A 19,517-nucleotide genomic window follows, 5' to 3' on the forward strand; every position below is an offset into this window, starting at 1 on the left:
TCTTTCCAAAATAATTAGTGTTTCTGACCATATTATGTTTTATTTTATCAAATGGGTGGACCCAGAAGATTTTGGAGCTCACAATGTATTGCAATATAACGTGCAAAATGAAGTGTTGAATTCAATAAATATTTCATTTCCTTACAATTACATGATGTTGAGTTGACAGTAACTAACCAGCACTATCTCAATATGAGGCAAGCATTGCTTTCTTGACTTCTTAGCTCCCTCTTATGGACAAAAAGTAGAGGTTACATGCCCTTCTCATGCAGTACATTCCTTATTTCACCTTAAATACTAAGAATTCCTTAGAATGTTAATACTACATGACAAATTGTGTTGGTTGCATATTTATAAAAAATGAAAAATGTCCAAAGACATTATCAAGAGAAGCAAATGTTCTTTTAATTCCATTTTTAATGCGAGTTAATGGCTGTGAAAACAACTGACTTGACACCTGGGAAAACGACAGGTGGACTGGAGTGATTTTTCTTGTCTATGCCAATGTAGTCCAGTAAGATTGTGAGACTAGACAGCTCACACGAAAGCCAATCAGCCTTTCGGAAGACCCCCTTTCAGGCTTGCAGTCTATTGATGGGAGCAATCACTGTGCGAATGTGCCAGTTCATCACGTCAATAGCTGAAACTGCTCAGTTGGGCGGCCATCAAGCAATCACTTTATGCTATAGACCATCAGTTTCCATCTGATTCACAGCATCATTACGTCCCATTCAACCTGCTGGACGTGTGCCATTCATGACCAGTCACCTAGAAGAGAGACGGAATGGCTCGCAGACTCCATTCCAGTTCAAGTTAGCCCGCCTTTACTGAGCCAAGGCAGACATAGAAAGCACTTGACACAAAAGTTAAACCGAAAAAAAAAAAAAGCTCTCTATATCCATTAACTTACAAATGTACAAATGTACCTTCAACTCACATCAGCTCACTTAATGATAAGCAGCAGTTTGGCAGTTATTGAACAAGTTGATTCATGCCATTCACAGTTGTATCATTTTGTTGGCAGTCACGGCTGATGTCTTGTTCAAATCTGTTTCTTCAGATCTTTGAACGGTTGTTATTTAATAAATGTATCTTTTAAAAGACGAGCAACAAAACAGAACATCACAAATCCCTTTATTTCACTGAGTATAGAGTCACAATTAACGTCATATTGTAAAAACACACAATTAATTTTCACGTTTGCTATCGATCAAAGAACAAAACATCCATCAATTTATTTTTTGATTCTCCTTTATACAAATCTTAGTCTATATACATCAATAACTTTATATTTACACACGTTTGGAATATAATCACAATGATCGCTTGAGACGGATACTCTTGTGTTCATTTCGATCTTGTATCCTGTTAGACATCTGTTAGACAAATACTGAATAAACAAGTTTACATGTACTGCAGAAAATGGTGGATACTTTTAATAATAAGAGTTGACACCATACAACAGTAAATATGAGCAGCTATCATTATCGCAGTGAACTAAAGTAAAAATAATTGCACAAGACAAAATGTTTCTCAGGAATATGTTTACTCGCTTAAAGCTGCATGAAATGTTTGTATTCAAGAGTTTTTAACTCTGTTCCAAATGTCTTCCTCAGCATAAGCCTTTTGGGAATATTCTGAACAGGACTATTTTGTCATCAGAAGAGTATCAGTTACAAAAATAGCATTTCTAAAATTTGAGTTGAATTGATGCTGTCATTCAACATATTTTCCTTTTTTGTATGTTTGTTTAGAATAACTTTTTCAAAACAGTGTTTTACTGCAATATTTGTTACTGTGTGATTTGTGTGTAATTTCAGTCAACATACTTTTATTTCCATACTTTTAAATGTCTTTACTTCTCCGTTTTAAATGCTGTACTTTGGATTTTTTGTGAGGTACATTGAGTGACTTTTGTGTATGAAATGATCATCTGTGACCTTTATGATGACAGACACTATGGATTAAGAATGGATAGAAATGGATAACAGGGGGAAAAAAAATAAATTCTAATGCTTCTCATTATGATGCAGTTGAGTTTTACACCACTGCAAAGTACAGTTCTAGACAAAACCATGGTTCCAGGCAACCGCAAGGCATCCCTCTAGACACCATCTGGTATTTTGTCATGAATTCCCATAGACAGCTCTCGTATTGAATGTCATGACATTCTATGACTGTATAGAGCACAGCATTACAACTTGGCCGCTGCTGTAATAACCTCTGGTGGTTCTTTGCTTCAGCAAGGCGACGAGGACATCTGTTCATATTCAGGACACTTGAGGAGGGCTGGGTAGTTGGAGGAGTTCATCTGGAGGGAAGCCTCGGAGGAGATGGATGAGGGGCTGCGTCCGCGTCCGGCCCATGCGTCCGGATGGAGGAACTGGCCCGAGTAGTCTGAGCAGTTGCTGAGGCGAGGCCGGTAGAAACCCTGGTGGGGTCGGTACATGTCCTCCGCCGTGTAGCGCTTCATGAACAGATACACCGACATCACGCCGGCTGTCTACAATGGCAAATTTCCAAAAATGTATTGGAAAAAGGAGCATTAATACATTCAAGTGACAAGATGAGCATTTTGGCATATTAGCTGTCAACAGTAGGCTTTCACACAGGCTGGTCTTCCTGACACAAGCCATTTTGCGACCATCTGGGAATCTGTACCATATGTGTGAAAGGCTGCAGCATACGGCTCTACCATGCTTAAATGATTTCAATCCAGATTATTTTGCCTTTGTGTTATTGTACAGCTTCGTCGCTAGGGTGCACTGTGATCGCATGAATCATTTTGAAGCTTTGCTGCAAGGGGAGATGCTGGCATTACCTCAGTGAGGAGGAAGGAGATCGCGGCAAAAGCAAACGACCATCCATACTTGTAGCTGAAGTAGGCCTCATTGCTTTTGGTCCTATTCAACATTTCATCATTGATATTGGAGATGTACAATACCAGACCAACGACCAGAGACAGACCTGTAAGCACAGAAACCAGAAGCCATCCATTTTGAATCTACAGGAGAAAGCATCATTCATCAAAAACAGCAGCAAATTCAACAGCATGATGCTACTGTGCTTAAAATGCCATAAGTGATCCATCCATTTCTGTAGCACTTAATTGTCTACATTAGGCCTATGGGGAGCTGAAGCCTCTACCAATTGACATGCAGCAGAAGGCAGACAACACTCACAGGGACAGTGGAATGACTCCATCGAGTCCTTTGCTGAATTTAAAGGGAACGAGGAAGTCGCATCCATTGGCCGTGAAAAGAGACGACTGTGTTCACTCCCACAATGGCGCAAAGACACCTTTCTAGCTGCGCCTGTCTACTAACGCCATCAATTTGAACAGTTCAACTGCACCTTGTACTAGACTTAGAAATCGGGCCCATGGTGACTCTCAGTGAGTAGAATCCCAAATACGTACCTGATAAGATGAAGAAGATTCCTGAAACAAAGGCCAGGATGGTGCGATGTGGTCGAATGTGGCCAATGTTGCTTAGGACAAAACCGATGAACATGAAGAAGAGGCTGACTAGTGGGAAAGGTGTAGCAGAACGGATCATCTCTGCAATGAAAGAGAAATAAAGAATTTTGCTTACAACATTACTTACAAAGAAAGAGCTGCAACCTGTGGCTATCCATTAGGAGTGTTCCTTAGCATCCCATAGTTTATGGTTACACATCAAGATGGAGTCTGACGTTCCTACTGAGAGCACACGGCACACAAACTCTTAAAAGCAAAAGGCTCTTTATTCTTCGAAGCCTCCTACTGTGTTAAGTTAAATGTACAATATTGAGTACAAACGTGAAAGGGGTCATATTTGAGAACTTCACTTTTGAAGTGCTTGTATACTAATAGTTGGGTCTCAGTCAAGAGTGTATGCCAACTCAAGTTAAACAGTCAAGCAAATATGTAGTTTTATTTACGTGAAGACTCCATCTCGTGTTGGACGCAGATTTACTTACTCAACACACTAACAGTGGACTCCGAAGTCAACTGGACTTTAGTGGGCATCACATATTCAATGGTAAAACAGCGACCTTTCTCCTCACCTAGAAAGAAGAAGCGGCAGGCAATCAGCTTTAATTGAACACATTTCTGTCATTAATGACATAAGAAAGTATATAAAGCATATGCACCCAACAGGGCTAAGATGTCAATAAATTTTTAAATAATGGAATATGTGGGGCAGAACCATTTCCATGTTGACTTTATTGTGGACTGAGATTGTTTTTTTTTTTTTTTTGCCAATGCTTTTACATTTACTACCATTGTTGTGGACAGTGATAATCCTGTCTCAAAGTCTCCTAAAAAGTCTCAATGAAGTATGACTCCCAAATGATGTTTTTGAGTAAACAACCTCCCAAAAGTGCAACGAAAGCAACAAAGTGACATCAATGTCAGCCAAAAGGTCCATGCAACATCATTCAAGGTCCCCATTGTAACTGTGCCATGTGATAATGGCCGGTGATTATTTGTAGGTCAAACAATGTGGCAGTTAAGTGGGCAATAAGGCCACTCAATTGGCCTTAAAACACTGTGTCCCATTAAATAGCCCATCCCTGTTAAATGGGATGGGCTGCCGCTGTGTCAGGAAAACATCTGTTATCTCATCACATCGTCATGACCTGCCTACATGCGTCGTGCGTCCGAAAGAAGAAGAGCTCAAATATTTCTGCTCCAAGAAAAGTTGGACAGCGAAACAATGTAAACATTGGAAGCCACTTTACTTGTGTGTGAAGCAAGAGTTCTTTAAAAAAATGCTGAGTGGAAAGTATTTTCAACACTCACAAAGACATAACTGCTGTCTCTTTTTCCACCTTAGGTGTGAAAGTAACAGCGCACACTGTCGCTCTTTGCAGCAGCTTTCAACAGCATCAGTTGAAGGCGTCATGTGACCACAGTTAATACAGTCGGCCGCAGAGCATCGCAAGATTTTGTTGACATCTAAGCTGAGCAGAAGACACTTCTTAAACCTGATCAAATCATTTTTTTGGATACACAATGGAAAAGTTTTAGCAACACCTCAAGATTGGTAGTCACAGTTCTTGTGTGTTTTTCACACTTGCTCCATTTCTCTGTGAGTAGCAACTAGATGTGGAGAGAAAGAGCTTTAAATAGAATGAAATCAGATTTTTTCTTAAAATGCGTGCTGCTATTCACTTACATAAAGGGCTGTGAGTTTCTTGACTTAATTTTTTTTTAATACCATGATTTCTTCACCTTGCATATATATTAAGTGGCTTACATGTTTGTGTAGATTAGCTAGCAAAATTGTGTAAAATCCTGTATTTTGAAATTTTGAGAAATTCCAGGTAAAATCGATGCTTCATAGACTGACAATAATAAAAGACAAATGTTTATTGAAAGTTTATTCCTTATTTTAAAATCATTTTTGGTACACTGATTTTTTACTATTTGTGGGTCCACAATATCATGACTTGAGTCAAAGTAATTACTTGAGCAACCTCTACTCAGCTACTCAGTTAGAGGTACTGTGAAACTAGTGAGTAACATCTGATTGATTTTTATATCAGCATAAACGTAAAAATCTAAATCATGTGACTGTGCAAGTTCTGATACTGAAAGGGTGGTCTGCGCCGCTATGGGAGTGAGCTGACTTTAATCATGGCTTTGGCTGCTTGTAATCTCTTTAATTATGGTGCATCAGTCACGCACCCACGGTCTAGATATTGTGACTTACAGAAAACAAGCCTGTGATAAAAATTCTACAGGTAACTTAGTAGTAGGTAGTGTAATTGCACCTGTGTCGAACATACCAGCCAGGAAACACACCCTCCACAGACCAGAGTGCAGGGACATGCGTATCTCGGTGCTCTGGTTGAGTGGAAGGATGACGCCTTCCTCCAGGTAAAGCCAGTAATCGGTGCTTACGGCGATGCCCAACAGGCCCAGGCCGCAAACAGCGAACACGCTGCTCAGCAACGTCAGCGCCTTCCTGCCACATAGGCTCATACCACAGGCTCAAGAGCAAAGGGGCGCCCGCCAGCAGAAAGGGAAGCTGGGAGAAGAGAGAGAGAGGGGGGGGGGATATTTCATATAAGAGGAGGTAAATCAAGAGTAAGGAAAGTGGCCGCGTGATCATATGATTATAACATCTTGAAAACAAGAATGACAATTCTGAACAATGAAAATCAGCATTGCAGATGGTGTACATAACGTGTCAGCGAACAAACTTCAAAACAATGGCTTTTTCATATGATAGCCGGTCCCACATTTGGCAGGAGCTCGAACGCTGGGGAGCTTGGCACAGGATTTCATGTTGAAAGGAATTGATTTTACATAATGAGCTCTCAGCTTGCTGCAGTATTAAGCACTCACTGTGAGACTGGAACGATGCAAAGTAATTATGTGGAAGGATTTTTAACTCATTAATTCTACTCGGCCTTTTCCTTTTTTCCCTACTGTGAATCTAAAGCCCCAGCTGAAAAGAAAAGATGGAGAGCAACTGTTCCACGTGAAAACCTGTTACACCTCAGTGCTGCTCTAAAAAGGTCTTTACAAGCTGTCTGTGACCGATCGAAAATGGCTTCAAGTTGAAAATTGGATGCATGTAAGAATGGAGTTACATTTTTTTTTCTATAACCTAACCAACATGTATTGGGTAACTAACAGAAACAGTGTTGAAATGCAAACTCCCACAGTAAAAGTCCCGTTAAACACAGTCTGAGCTATTTTTAGTTGTGTCCTTTACCTGTAAGCCACAGGTCAGCAGGTTGTGGAGAAAATCTGATTGGAGGATGAATGGAAGCATTTCAACCCCCCCCCCCCCCCCTCCCTACCTCCAGAGACATTGCATTAATGATGAAATAAGTGCCATCATTCAGCCTTCTTTCATAGCATGGTGCAATCAGTTTCCATTCAACTCATGTATGCAGAGAAGTATGTTATTGAGGAACCTACCATGTTTTATTTATAGTTAATTGTCCTCATTAGGATTCGGGTAATGTGAGGCTTTGTGCAAGAGGAATCAAGGGGTACACTTTGGACTTGTTGCCAGTCAATCACATGGCACACATGGAGCAAACTAACATGAAACTAACATGTTTGTTGTGGGGATATGGGTGGAAGCTGTAGAGGGAGAAGAACACACAAAGTCCCTGGAGAGATGTTCCAAGAGATACTCATAATTAGTTGGCATACTAATACGGTACAGAATATTCTATTCAACTATTTCCACCTCCGGCAAATTTCAAATTGTTTGTTTATATATATAAAAAAAAAACATCTGCCACATAGCTGCCCAGTCCACCCACATTCTCTAAGTAGTATTCTGATTATGCTTCCACCCACATCACACACAACACTCTAAATATAGTTTCACAGATGTTGCTTACAAATAAACACCCACGTACATATAGTATGGTTTTATTCTACATCTACTTGATTTTCTGCAAAGTAGCTATTTGGTTAGAGCGTCATGGGCTGAAATAGATGTGGCAGACAGACAGCTAGAGTAAAGGGCAAGCTATCATGTGGATTGAGGCAGTCCAATTAAATGCTGTTTCATTAAATGGCACAAAGTATAATTAACCTGCGCATTCATTTGTTTCCATTCATTTACTTGGGGGAGGGCAGACAGAAGTTATTTCTCGTGGATCCATCATCCATGTCTTGTGTCGTGACAAAGTAATTTTGCTGCCGATCAAAGCATTTTTGTCAATCCATCTTCACAATTGGATGCCCATGGCGCGTCTCTTTTTGCGTTCCCCTGGCATAAGGATATTAATAGATTAATCATTATTTTAATAGCTACTCTTTTGTGGCTTTTAGTTTGGTGGTGTGTTGTGAGATTTATCTCATGTAAAATATTGATTATAGCTTGGCTCAGTTGAAGGAAACACTTGGTTTTACAAACTTGGTTTTGCTTGTACTAAGTATAACCAATGTACAATTCCAGTAAAGGGATGCTGTATAAAAGTTAAATAACAGAGTACAATCATCAAACATTTTTAAAACCAATTTTTTATACGCATTATTCTGTGAATTCCATTGATTATTCTATTGATTTATCAAATAATGACACTTTTCTTAGTGTATTAATTTTTTCCCCCAATCATTGTTATTTTGTATTTTTGGGTGATTACAAACCAACTCAACAACATTATGCAATATCAAGAAGGATTGATAATGTCTTCTTTTTATTAAGCACATAAGCTAAATGAGTCTGCTAGTCAGAGCTAGAGAAAAAAGAAAATTGGTTTTCAAAGACTTAATAAAATACGAAGCGATTCATTTGATCATCAATCTGTTTTTGATTCGATTAGAGGGATGTATTTCACTGCGTTTTGCCACCTTTTCTTTAAGCGTTTGTGATATTGCAAAGCTCTGTAGCTCTTCCCATTCTTGCTTAATATCCAACTTAGTTGCCGGAATCTGACCTGGGCCCAAACCATCACTTGGTTACGAGGACGCATGTTCTGATTTAGCTTTTTGGTCAACTACAGTCAGAATCCAAACACGGATGTGCTTTTACTGTGAATGTTGAGCGAATTAGAAGATCTGTAGGAGCCCATCTACAAATGTAGTCCCTGGGTGACCTCTGCGTGGACAGGCAACAAACACAAGGCAAGCTCAGCACAGAGGAGCGTGAGGAGCCACATGGGAATGCACAACAGAAGAAAAGAGAGTTAGTAAGTGAACAAGGTCTGCGCACAGCTGGATGCCGCCCCTGTGATCCTTCCTTTGTTTGACTTCAAAATGCATGCTGAGGAGCAGCACACTTTGTCTTACAGTGTTGCCAAAAATACACACAAACACACACCCTCCAAATTCCCTTGTGCATGCATACATTAAGTGAGGCTTACGTGTCTACTAACGCTGAACAATTGAAAAGTGAGCTAATTACTCCCCCCCCCACCTAAATATTGTGATTTGCAGTCAATTTGCAATTACTTTTTTCAGGATCCTCTTTCCATTGTTTTTTACAAGCTTTAATGAATTAATCTGTTTTTATTACACACAAGATCTGGGCCTTATCACAATATATGCGATGGAACTTTATATTCAAGACAGTTTGACTTCAATTAGAGTTGTTAACAAACACTTTGACATATAGTCTTTTAAGTGTTCACAACAATTTTACAAAATTAAATGTGATCATTATTTTTCCACTACTTTCTACGACAAGACATTATTCGTAAATGCCAAACCCCAACCTGCAGGGTTTACTTAACTTTAATAATAAGTTCATATGTGCCTGCACTTAAAAAAAAAAGAGAGAAGCGTGGGGAGTCTCTGTCCCAAAATGCATGGGTGCAGTTAGTAGCTAGGGCAATCATCTAACCCTAACCCTAAACCAGCCTTGTGAATATTTTTTCTAGAACAGTGAACTATAATTCTCCATTGAATGGAATAGAAATGCTTACAAGCTACCTTCAAAAGAATAAACCAACAACTAGAAAAGAAAAATTGTGGTTTCATCCTCATTGGAGTCGCAGTCGGAAATACCGCACTGTGATGTCAACACTACACAGAGCAAATGCATCAATGCCTGTCTCGTTGCAACAAGTCGCCTGTCATTCACCATCACAGCAATTGCGACTGCCACAAAAAGTCCTGACAGTTCCCCGAAAGTGTTTATGTTGCATTTGCAAACACACATTACGATGGCCTCCCACACATGAGTGTATTTCTGCTGGTTTGTCTGTCCAGCATGTTGACAAATGGCTGGCAGCCAAGCAAACCCGTGGGCTGTGCACTGCTACAGAATAACAAAGACATCAAGACTTAGATACAATATGTCTAGGTGCACACAATTATGTAATATTGGATGATATATCATTTGGTTCGCAGCTACTAATATGAAGTACTTATTGCTTACTGAAGAGCAGCTCGTATGTGCTCGTGGTCAGAGTATGCTTTGCTGTCCATGGTGCTGAACATGTTGGAAGCCATTGCTTCAGTAGTTTTAGCCACTTTTTTTTTTTTTAGCTGGAAGATCTATTATCCAATCAAAACGTATAATGCTTGATTTCTATTTTTATCATCCTGACATGAATCAACACAGTGCGTCAGTCCTGCACAATTCAACGACATCCAGTCGAAGAGCTGTATCACGATGCATGGATTTGAATTATACTGATCGTATACTACTACCTTCAATAAATAATTCAAACTTTACTAATACAGCTGTAACATAACTACTATTACTAAATTCATATATATCCAATGATATAAATCAAAACGGAACACAACGTATATTGGTAAAAACTGTTATTTTTGATGCACCACTTCTCTCAGATGAAAACTGTGTAAAGAGTAAGACAACAACAGATGTTAAGATTATAAAACGGGTCGAGAATTTAACCTCATATTATTCCCCAAATGTTGCAAAAGGCAAATTTGCATCCTCTTACTCTCTCGTGGCTAAATTATGACGATGGCAATAAACGTGAAGCTTCAGGCTAAATAACAGCTGCCACTATCATTGCATTTAGAGAGCAAAATAAACTCTTGGTTTCGAACTTCGAGTTTGAAAACAGTGTTAGTTGTTAGAACATATGAATGTTTCTAGGTGCGCATAGGAAGACCTCAAACAACAACAATGTTATTGTAACGCGCGTGACATAAGACATAAGTCAAACAAAGCCACGGAAAGATGAGATCAACCCAAAATTGGTTACCTTCACGAAGGAAAGTCGTTGAGGAAAAGGTTGCTCGTCCCCTTTGTTGCTGTGATGTGTTTTATTTGTTCTGTCCTTGTTGGTCTTGCGCGTAGTCTCCACTTTGGAGCCAAGCACAGCTGTGAGCACCTCAGGCTCGTGCACGCCTACTTGCTCCACAAAAGGGAGTGCGCGTCGCACGCGCAGCCGACTCTTCGCGCACGTCAAGCGCGCATGAAAAGTAGATGAAATTGGGGAGCTGATGGATGATGCATGTGTTTATCAATCGATCAATCAGTCAGACACTCATTTATTTACATCTGGGGGCTTTCTGTATTCATCCCTGCAAGAAGCCCAAAAAAAAAAAAAAATGGTCCATGATTAAAAGCTATAAAATATCTTTTTGGACTTGTATTTGGTGAGAGGGAATGGTTGAATATGCATTTTTTTTTCTTGTCGGCAAGAAATTTTGCGGCAAGTCAAAACTGTCTGTGAACATACTAGAAACTTTTCGCAACCTTTTCAGAAGCCATTATTCACTCCATACGCAATTATTTGAGAACACAACACATTAACCTAGAGACACACATTACAGAAGCAAAACATGACCCCCCCCCCCCCCCAAAAAAAAGAAAAAAAAATCAACAAAAAAACAGAACATGACAGTTACAATTACTAGCATTTGCCGCACAGTCGGATATAACCTTTAGGGTAAGTGTAGACCAAATAGTTTGTAGGTGTTGATGTAAGCGTGATTGATTGTTTTGTCTATAAGTGCCCTGCAATCAGACAGGATCTCGTCCCAATTAAACTGAGATGGGCTCCAGCTCACCCACAACCCTGGTGGGGATAAGTGGAATAGAAAATAGAGAGATAAGGAAAACAGCAAATAAAAATGGACAGTATATTGCTCTTTCTTAACTAGGTCATTAGCTGGTCTTTGGTTTAACTAATGAGTCAAACTGGCATAACTACTATGCTCATATGAGAGGTACACATTCACATGATAAGTACATAATTCCAAAGATAATGTGATTAGCCTGAGTTAATGCAGCCTACTTAATGTCCATGTTAGTAAAGGGTGATTAAATAATGCAGTATGGATCTAATGTGTATCAAGCCACGTTAATTATTCGCAAACAAGATTACATTGCAGCATGTTGTCACGTGGAATCAAACATACCCTGTCCTGTGCATATGTCACTCCGATTTAGAACACGGCGTCTCAGAACATATGGAGCGTCTTTGAAGAGCATCTGGACATTTGCAGTATGACTAACACATTGTGTTCTTCAATGATACGATGAAAGATGGATGCTTGAAGAGCATGTCATCTCTCAGATGAACCCTCATTGCACTGGCAGCGACGGCACCACTCACACACTTGCCATTTTGTAGCACTCCCTTTTATTTCATCTTTGATTTTACCCTCTCTTCTGAAAGCCAAATATCAAAGTCGGTCACACCATCTGGATTACCACAGGCAGAAATTAACATGAAATATGAACTTTTCAGTAGACCCTGGACAGTCACAGTCACATATTTATATAAAAAAAAAATCAAAAACAGACCAACGATGTCATCATCTGTAAAGAAAAAGAGGTCAAATATTCAACCTGTCGTAAAATGACAATCATTTGTCTTATCATTGTGGTTGTAGTTCACAGTGGTTACAGAATTGTCCATCATAACAGTGAGCTCTGTTTTTAATATCAATGGAAATCGAAATAATCTGGTGGAATGTTATTGCATTAGAGAATATTGGGAACTGCACAGGCAATGTTTTATGTCAAATGTCCCTGTACATTTTTGCACTCACCTGTACTTACTTTTGTTGGATTGTGGTTTCCTTTTTGGGGTCAAACAAGAAATCTTGACAACGGTGCTCAAGAACAGCTTTTTTAATAAAACAGTATAGATGTGTGCCGACTGTATGTCTGTTTGTATTGTAGCACAACAGCAACGAGCAAGTGGAGTGAAACATATATTAGGTGGTAAACAAACGCTGTGCCCACACGTGCAACTCTAATCGGGTGGCATGCATCCAAACTCGCGTGAAAAGGATAATGTAAACAAGGAAAAAAAATAATGTTATTCACACCATATGCTATGGAGTCAGTGTTTGTTTTACAAGCAGACACTTTTAAGCATCTATTTTCAAATGAAAAGGAAAATGCATTTACTCAGATTATGTTGGTTAGTAGGTTCCATTTAAAATGTTCATTAAATAATCATCCTGTTTGGATTCTAGAAAAAATTAATTATTTTCCAATATTATTGTGAAAATATACAAATCTGACGTGATACTCAACATGTAATTCATCCTCAAAAAATAGAAAATTATCTCCATCCGGCAAGCCTATTCAAGATGAGCAAGTGATTACTGTCGGTCATTAGTTAAAAGCACAGGGACACGGATCATGGTCATTAATTTTGGAAGTCTTTGAATTGAAATATGTTGCGATGAGACGACTGTAACAAGATTGAGGCGAGGGCAGCATAGAAAAGAGATCAAGGTTGAAAGAGCATTATTATGCAAACATCTTCAGTGCTTGGTTTCAGGAAAGAAGATAATGCAATGTCATTCAGACTTTGGACAGACACATATTCAAATGTGGATCTACATACACATGGGTGCAGCGGCAGGAGGATTTAAAGGTGTCAGATATTATTCTTAAAAACTCATTAACATTTGCAGTCCTAGTGGTGTGAGTCTAAGATACGAAAACACTTTCTTGTAGTGAAAGATTAAATACGCCATTGCATTTGTTCTACCTTCCAACAAGTGTGAGTAAAATGCATTAAATTAGCCATATAATTGCTGGTGCATGTACACAGTGTTCATACCATAAACACAGATGTCAGTTTATTAGCTTTTAGAAGTGCGGCTAATTTGACTCGGGGGAACTGGAGGGCTTTCAGGGTTCAGACCCAAACGTGTGCTTCTGGAAGCCTGCCTTTGAAGGTATGTGTAAGGCAATTCGATATTGTAAATGGAAATTTCATAATAGTGTGGATATGCCATAATAAGTATCTACAAATGCTGGAGTGTGTCATAAAAATGAACGGTTCATAGTTGTCTCATTTCATAGCAGTGCTATCCCTCGGTAGATTCAGTCAATGTAACAAATTGTGCAACGAATACTTCTTGGTTCCAAATCATTGGACATTTCCCGTCTGAATATTTGAGGAAAGGTAATGAAGAGGAAAGCAAAATACAAAAATTAAACAGTTCTGATTCACAGTTCTGAAATTTGGAGGCTGAGGCCTGCCTGGGTGCAGTTTGCATGTTTTCTTTTTGTACTCTGACATCCTCCCTCAGTCTAGAAACATACATGTTAAGTTCATGTTTGACTCCTGTGTTCACTCCACTTTAAAGGTCTTTATGATGATGGTTTTTTTTTTTAAATGAACTTGCATAATAAAAGAGTTCAAAGTATGAAACTCAAGTTTCCTTTTTTATTTGCATTATCATACATTAGGTACAAATGACACAATCAGTTACAAGGTAGGTTGCTCAGTCGTTTTAAAGGTTTCAGGCTGACGAGGAAGGAGAACCAACATTTGCAAAATACAAGGTCATCTATTTATTGTCTACATAGGCATCTACTGGAAGTAGTAGTTTATGTACAAGGACAATAAGAGATTGTGTGATGAGTTTGGCAATAAGGCATTTCTGCCCTCGTTCTAAAGGATACACGTCCTTCACCTCTCTTAACTGGAACAGACTAACTTCTATGAAAAGACAACAGGATTCATCTAAAGCCTTATCACGTGCGTACCTAGTACAGTAAAGGAGCAGTAGTGTAAGAAAGAAAACAAACCCTTCACTCATACTTTACATTTAAGATGTCCATTAGTATTGGGCCATAATTATTTAAATAAAAAAAATGACTCAAGTGTAAACCATGTAAAACACAGACATAAACATGACTCGTAAAATTTCCTTCTGGGGTTTATGATAGCGAAGTTGGAGTTGTTGATAATTATGTGTGTTTGTATTACTGCTCGCACGAATTAAAAATATCAAAAGACTCATAAAAGTTGATGTGTGGAGGCTGTCAATTAATTAGGCCCTGCATCTTGTCTCAGTGCTTTGGTTTCGTTAATCACACATGAGCAGCTTCATTTTATATGTCCAGAAAAGAAACTTATAATATGTTCTGGCATATTTTTATTGCAGGTGCACATAAAAATGAGGAACACATAAAAACTACGGGGACTAGCTTATCTGTTTGGCACGGGAAAGATGATTTTGTATCTGGTGTATAGGTATAAAATATGTCACATATTGCAGGAAAGAAAGCTCGAATGTGTGTGTGCCGTTTTTTTTTTTAAATAACATTCTCATATTGGCTGAGGAAGCTGGAAAGATAACTGACAATGGCCATAAAAGTAAACCTAAGAAAATAACAAACACAACATTTAAGATTATAAACCACATTAATGAGACATAGCTGGGCTATAGCAACACAACAAGCAGTGTTTAAGGAGCACTAAGAATGTGTTTGTCACTACGATGGATTCGGTAAAAATAATAAATCCACAAAATCATGAATTTATGACCTAATAGGGGATGTCCTAAAAATTATTGGCAAATGGAGAGCGCGCATGAACTCTGAATATCTGCAAAGCTCTGCAAATATGCAAACCTAGGACTCAAAATATTTAAGATAAGCAAATAGTTTTTTTTTTTTTTTTTACCCTAAAACTGATCAATTTTGCCGTTTTGTGTTTTGTTGCATAAAAGAAAAATATCTATATCGTCAAACATAAACCATGTTAATTTAACAAAATGGAACCACCAGTATTCATCAATAAGATGTCAATAAACACCCTTATTTTTAAATTCCACATAAATGGCAAAAAACATATATTTCCCCTGGAAGTACTTCAGTGAACTTTATTTGGATAAAAAAGAACCTTTTCAATTCGCATGATAACATCTGCTGGTATAAGATAAGAAATCTTGGCCAATGAGGAAGTTTGCTGAAAATCACAATTGACCCTCTTAAAACGTACCCGAAAACTCTTATGATTCAAGTCCTACGCACATATTGTAAATACTGATCGTGAAGACAGAGTGAGAATCTAACTGACCGAAATTGTTGTAAAAGGGGCTTGAGTTTTGAGGAGAGTGTCACTTTCTGCTCGAATTGACGATTACATTTAGGTGGCATGCTGCATTAAATGACTCACATGCATGAGCGATTCGATCACGTGCTTGCTCGTTCTAATTAAACGTGCTTAAACGTGCTTGCTCGTTTCAAATTAATCGACGATAAACAGTGTTCATCAAACCAACCAAAATGAGCAACTGGCAATATTTTGAGCACGCTCGCTAAACTGTAGATCGTCTCAACAATGTTGAGGAAAGCACATTTAGGTGTCAGTATAAACATTTGCTAGACTCTTTTGAAATACTCCATAATGATTATTTACAAAGGCGTTGTACACAGATTTAGGTGCGTTCTAAGCTCTTATGTCATAGATGATGAGGGTGATGTATAGTTTCGCAACAAAAAAAGACATACATTGTTCTACTTTTAACATAAATCTAATAAAAAAATTTTTTTTTTTTTTTACACACAACATAATGCACCCCTCCCCCCCAAAAAACAGTGCATGATTACTGTGCATGATTCAAGAAACCAAATGTCTACATGACAGTGATGTTAATTTCCAAAACCAGCATGTTAAAGAGAATGTGTTGACCCCTGTTAACTTAATTATTTTAAGGGTATACACAAAGTATCGATGTGTCCTGTGAGTTAAACGTTTCATAAATATGGTCCAAAAAAAAAAAAAAAAGATTTGACAATCTGCAGAGAAATGCAGGTTTAGTAGGGCTTTGTAATTTGGAACTAGTCCTGGCAAAAATGAACAGCTCTTTCTTTTTCAAGCTTACCGTATATTCAAATCTGACTTCATTTTCGTGACCACTGGTAATCGAGACAATTGACACTAAAACCTTACAGACATAAATAAGTTAAACGGGCAGAAAGCTGTAAACATGACACAGAAACATTCTCTCATGAGGTGCTTTTTCAATGCCTGCACCACTTCTCCTTTATATTTGGCTATGGTAGCCAAGGTAGGAGATGCCTTCATGCTATTCTTATTACTTGATTCAAAACAAAACTGAGCCACCAACTAGATGCGTGTGTGTGGACGAGAATGCTTCTCAAGTCATACAGTTCATGCATCTACAGAATGAATCCATGCTCTGAATGCTCTTTTGAAATGATCTTGTTTCTACAATAGACAGCCGCCAAATGAATATATTCCTTGACTTACATCATATACTGGCATTGATGAACACTGTTTTGTCCCAGTGCGTCCAGTTCTGGAGTAAACTTTCAATAAAAAAGGACATCATTGAACACGATACATGCTCATTAGTAAACTAAACAAAATGACTTCTTGTGGCGGCACAGTCTAAATCAAAACTAATCTAGATTGCAAAATATACCATAGAAAACAAATAAGCATGCCGTACAATTCCCGCTCGTGATTAGAAATGATACATCAAGTTTTGTAATGTCTAGTGGTGGTCGTATATTAGGTTGTTGCTTTGTTTTAGTGGATGGCAGTGAGTAGAGGAGCTCCTTGAAGGGTGACTATGAGAGGTTTGGCCATCCTTCTCATGCTCTGTTGTTGAGCGACGGGTGTACAAACTGCGGGTTTATGAAGGAGAAGCCCGCAAACTCGGCCTGGTCAATGTTGGCTATCACCAGCTCGTCAGGAGGTGTGAGCTGAGGCTGCGTGCGAGTGAAGAACTTGTCGAAGTTTTCGGCTCCTTTGCCACACTGTAGTGACAAAAGAAATTGTTTTCACTCCACTTGCTTTTTTATTTCTAAGATGATCATATTCAGGCTTCCACGTGGACAATACGATTAAAACCTTTGCAGAGTCACTTAAAATCATTTCCATGTGGGTGAGGTCAAAACTGTCTCTTACCTTTTTCTGAGTGGAGAAAAAAAAAAAGCTGTTTATATTATGATCATGCATGACGGCCAGATATATAGATCTGTGGATCTATTTTGGCCTTACAAATAAGATCACATGGGTTGTGACATCTTTAGGAAGGCACATTAAAAAAAAAAAAAAACATCCTGTAAATAGTTTAAAAAAAAAAACTGTTGTGCATATCGAGGGTAAGCATTTCCCACGCCGACCTGTTGGTAACAAGCACGAAACATACCAAACTGAAATTGGTTGAACCAATCTCTTCGTCTGAATGTTCTGTGCGCAGTGACACGTAAAAAGGAAGAAGGAGAAAAAAAAAAACCACCTGACTATTAACATCACATTACATGCTCTAGATCTCATTCACAATCAATGGCAGTGGAGCGTTCACAAGACCAAATCAGCATTGGCGCAGCTGCAAGAAGACTTTCAAACAAACAAGGTTCATTTAGTGTGAGCTTTGTAGTATTAATGATGCGCTCATGTGATCTACAGCTACGATTCATCATGCAAAAAAATTACAGTATGCACTCTACTTGATTTCTTGACTAATTTAACATTACATTTACAGGGTTAATAAATTCATGTAGTAGATACATATTCAAATTCATATATATATATATATATATTTTTTTTTTTTTTTCAAAAATAAGATTCCAATGTATGAATTAAAAAAAAAAAGCCTTTAAAAAAACTGACTAAACCTACAGCTACTAGAACGAAAAAATAACAAAGACATGTAGATAACAATAGACGAGGATGAGTGTGTCTCCTGACCTAATTGTTGGTCTAAATTTTCCTCTAAATAAGTTCAACTTGCTCGTGGGATGTCCCCGGCTGCCCTTATCTGTCTAACGGGGTTTTCCCTTCCTTTTCCGATTAATTAAGATCTGAGTTTTGTTCAGACAGAGCTGCTTATTTAGGTCAAGAGAGATGCATCACGTGTGCTTGGCCATGTAGGGCAACTTCTAACTTTGTTCTGCCACATTTTGGCCTGAACTCACACAGCGAGCAGCAGAAGCCTCTTGGCTGCTCATGACTTCTCTTTCAACCCCAACCATCATCTCATCACATGAAGCATCAGTCAACTGAAAAAAGGCTTCCACAAAACAACCAGCATACTGTAGTCAATTGAAGTGGATAGAATTGACCCAAGAACTGCAACACCTGAATTCCAGAAATTTGGTAAAACCATACAACCTCAAGGTAATTTTTTTGTATAGGATTATCAAACTTGAGTCTTAGTATGTCTTACCACCCATAGGACTGGACTGGAACAAAATCCCTATTACAACTCAACATTTTTTTCTTATTCATATAATCCCTAAAAATCATTAGACAGACACAAAAAAAAAATGGATCGATGCTGGTGCATCGATGTTTACCACCATATTGATATTTTGTTCCCCTGTGGCTTCCTTCCTTTGTCATGGTCGCTTCAAATGGTTACTGGCAGCTGTGAGCAGTTAGTCATGACTAACCAAGGACTAACGGGCCTCCATTGACCTACATTCCTTGTGTTTATGTTAGCATTAATTGTGTATGAATGTGCACAAACATGTACAGGAATAATTTTGTCTGGTCATGCACTGTTTTATTTTCCTGTCATTGTTTTTTGATTGGCCAAAACCAAACAGGTTCATATTATAAAGCACAAACGTGTTTTGTGTGTCAGAATTGTTCAAACGTCCTTCCTGGATATTTTTACCGACAGGTGAACTTCCCTCCCAGCCACTCTTGGACATAAAGAACAACTCCCTGTGTTTATGTATGTGACTCATGCACAGCAGATACCTGACGGGTATCGCTCGCGTCCTTCAACTGTCATCTTCCATCTATCACTGACTACCCATCACTCAAGAGGGGCAGCGCATTTCGCACGTTGACCTCTGATGGCCATCTTGGCTTTTTTTTTTCCTGAATGCCAC

At 38.6% G+C, this 19,517-nt stretch overlaps 2 protein-coding genes across 2 annotated transcripts in view; both read right to left on the minus strand.

Annotated features, from left to right (window-relative positions):
* Positions 1-2,239: 2,239 nt before the first annotated feature.
* LOC147056876 (voltage-dependent calcium channel gamma-5 subunit) lies at positions 2,240-5,971 on the minus strand. The gene is made up of 5 exons (XM_085912495.1): positions 5,776-5,971; positions 3,961-4,047; positions 3,419-3,559; positions 2,822-2,967; positions 2,240-2,503 (listed from the first exon to the last, which is right to left on the minus strand). The coding sequence occupies exons 1-5, from the start codon at positions 5,969-5,971 to the stop codon at positions 2,240-2,242; spliced, it is 834 nt and encodes a 277-aa protein (XP_085768621.1).
* Positions 5,972-14,065: 8,094 nt separating this feature from the next.
* prkcaa (protein kinase C, alpha, a) overlaps positions 14,066-19,517 on the minus strand; it is a 67,756-nt gene continuing 62,304 nt past the window's right edge. The window contains exon 17 of the mRNA XM_085911416.1: positions 14,066-17,429. Within this exon, the coding sequence (XP_085767542.1) occupies positions 17,265-17,429 (165 nt within the window). The 3' untranslated portion in view covers positions 14,066-17,264. The remainder of the gene's footprint in view (positions 17,430-19,517) is intronic.

Source organism: Syngnathus leptorhynchus, chromosome 5, assembly GCF_054491065.1.
Source record: "Syngnathus leptorhynchus isolate UIUO chromosome 5, UIUO_Slep, whole genome shotgun sequence".
In the NCBI taxonomy this organism is placed as follows: domain Eukaryota; kingdom Metazoa; phylum Chordata; class Actinopteri; order Syngnathiformes; family Syngnathidae; genus Syngnathus; species Syngnathus leptorhynchus.

Excerpts from the sequence above, each read along its gene's own strand:
- LOC147056876 (XM_085912495.1), bottom strand. The coding sequence starts at position 5,971 with ATGAGCCTATGTGGCAGGAAGGCGCTGACGTTGCTGAGCAGCGTGTTC. Across the intron at positions 4,048-5,775 it reads GAGGGTGTGTTTCCTGGCTG|GTGAGGAGAAAGGTCGCTGT; the intron begins GTATGTTCGACA and ends TCTTCTTTCTAG. Across the intron at positions 2,504-2,821 it reads TCTCCTTCCTCCTCACTGAG|ACAGCCGGCGTGATGTCGGT; the intron begins GTAATGCCAGCA and ends TTGCCATTGTAG.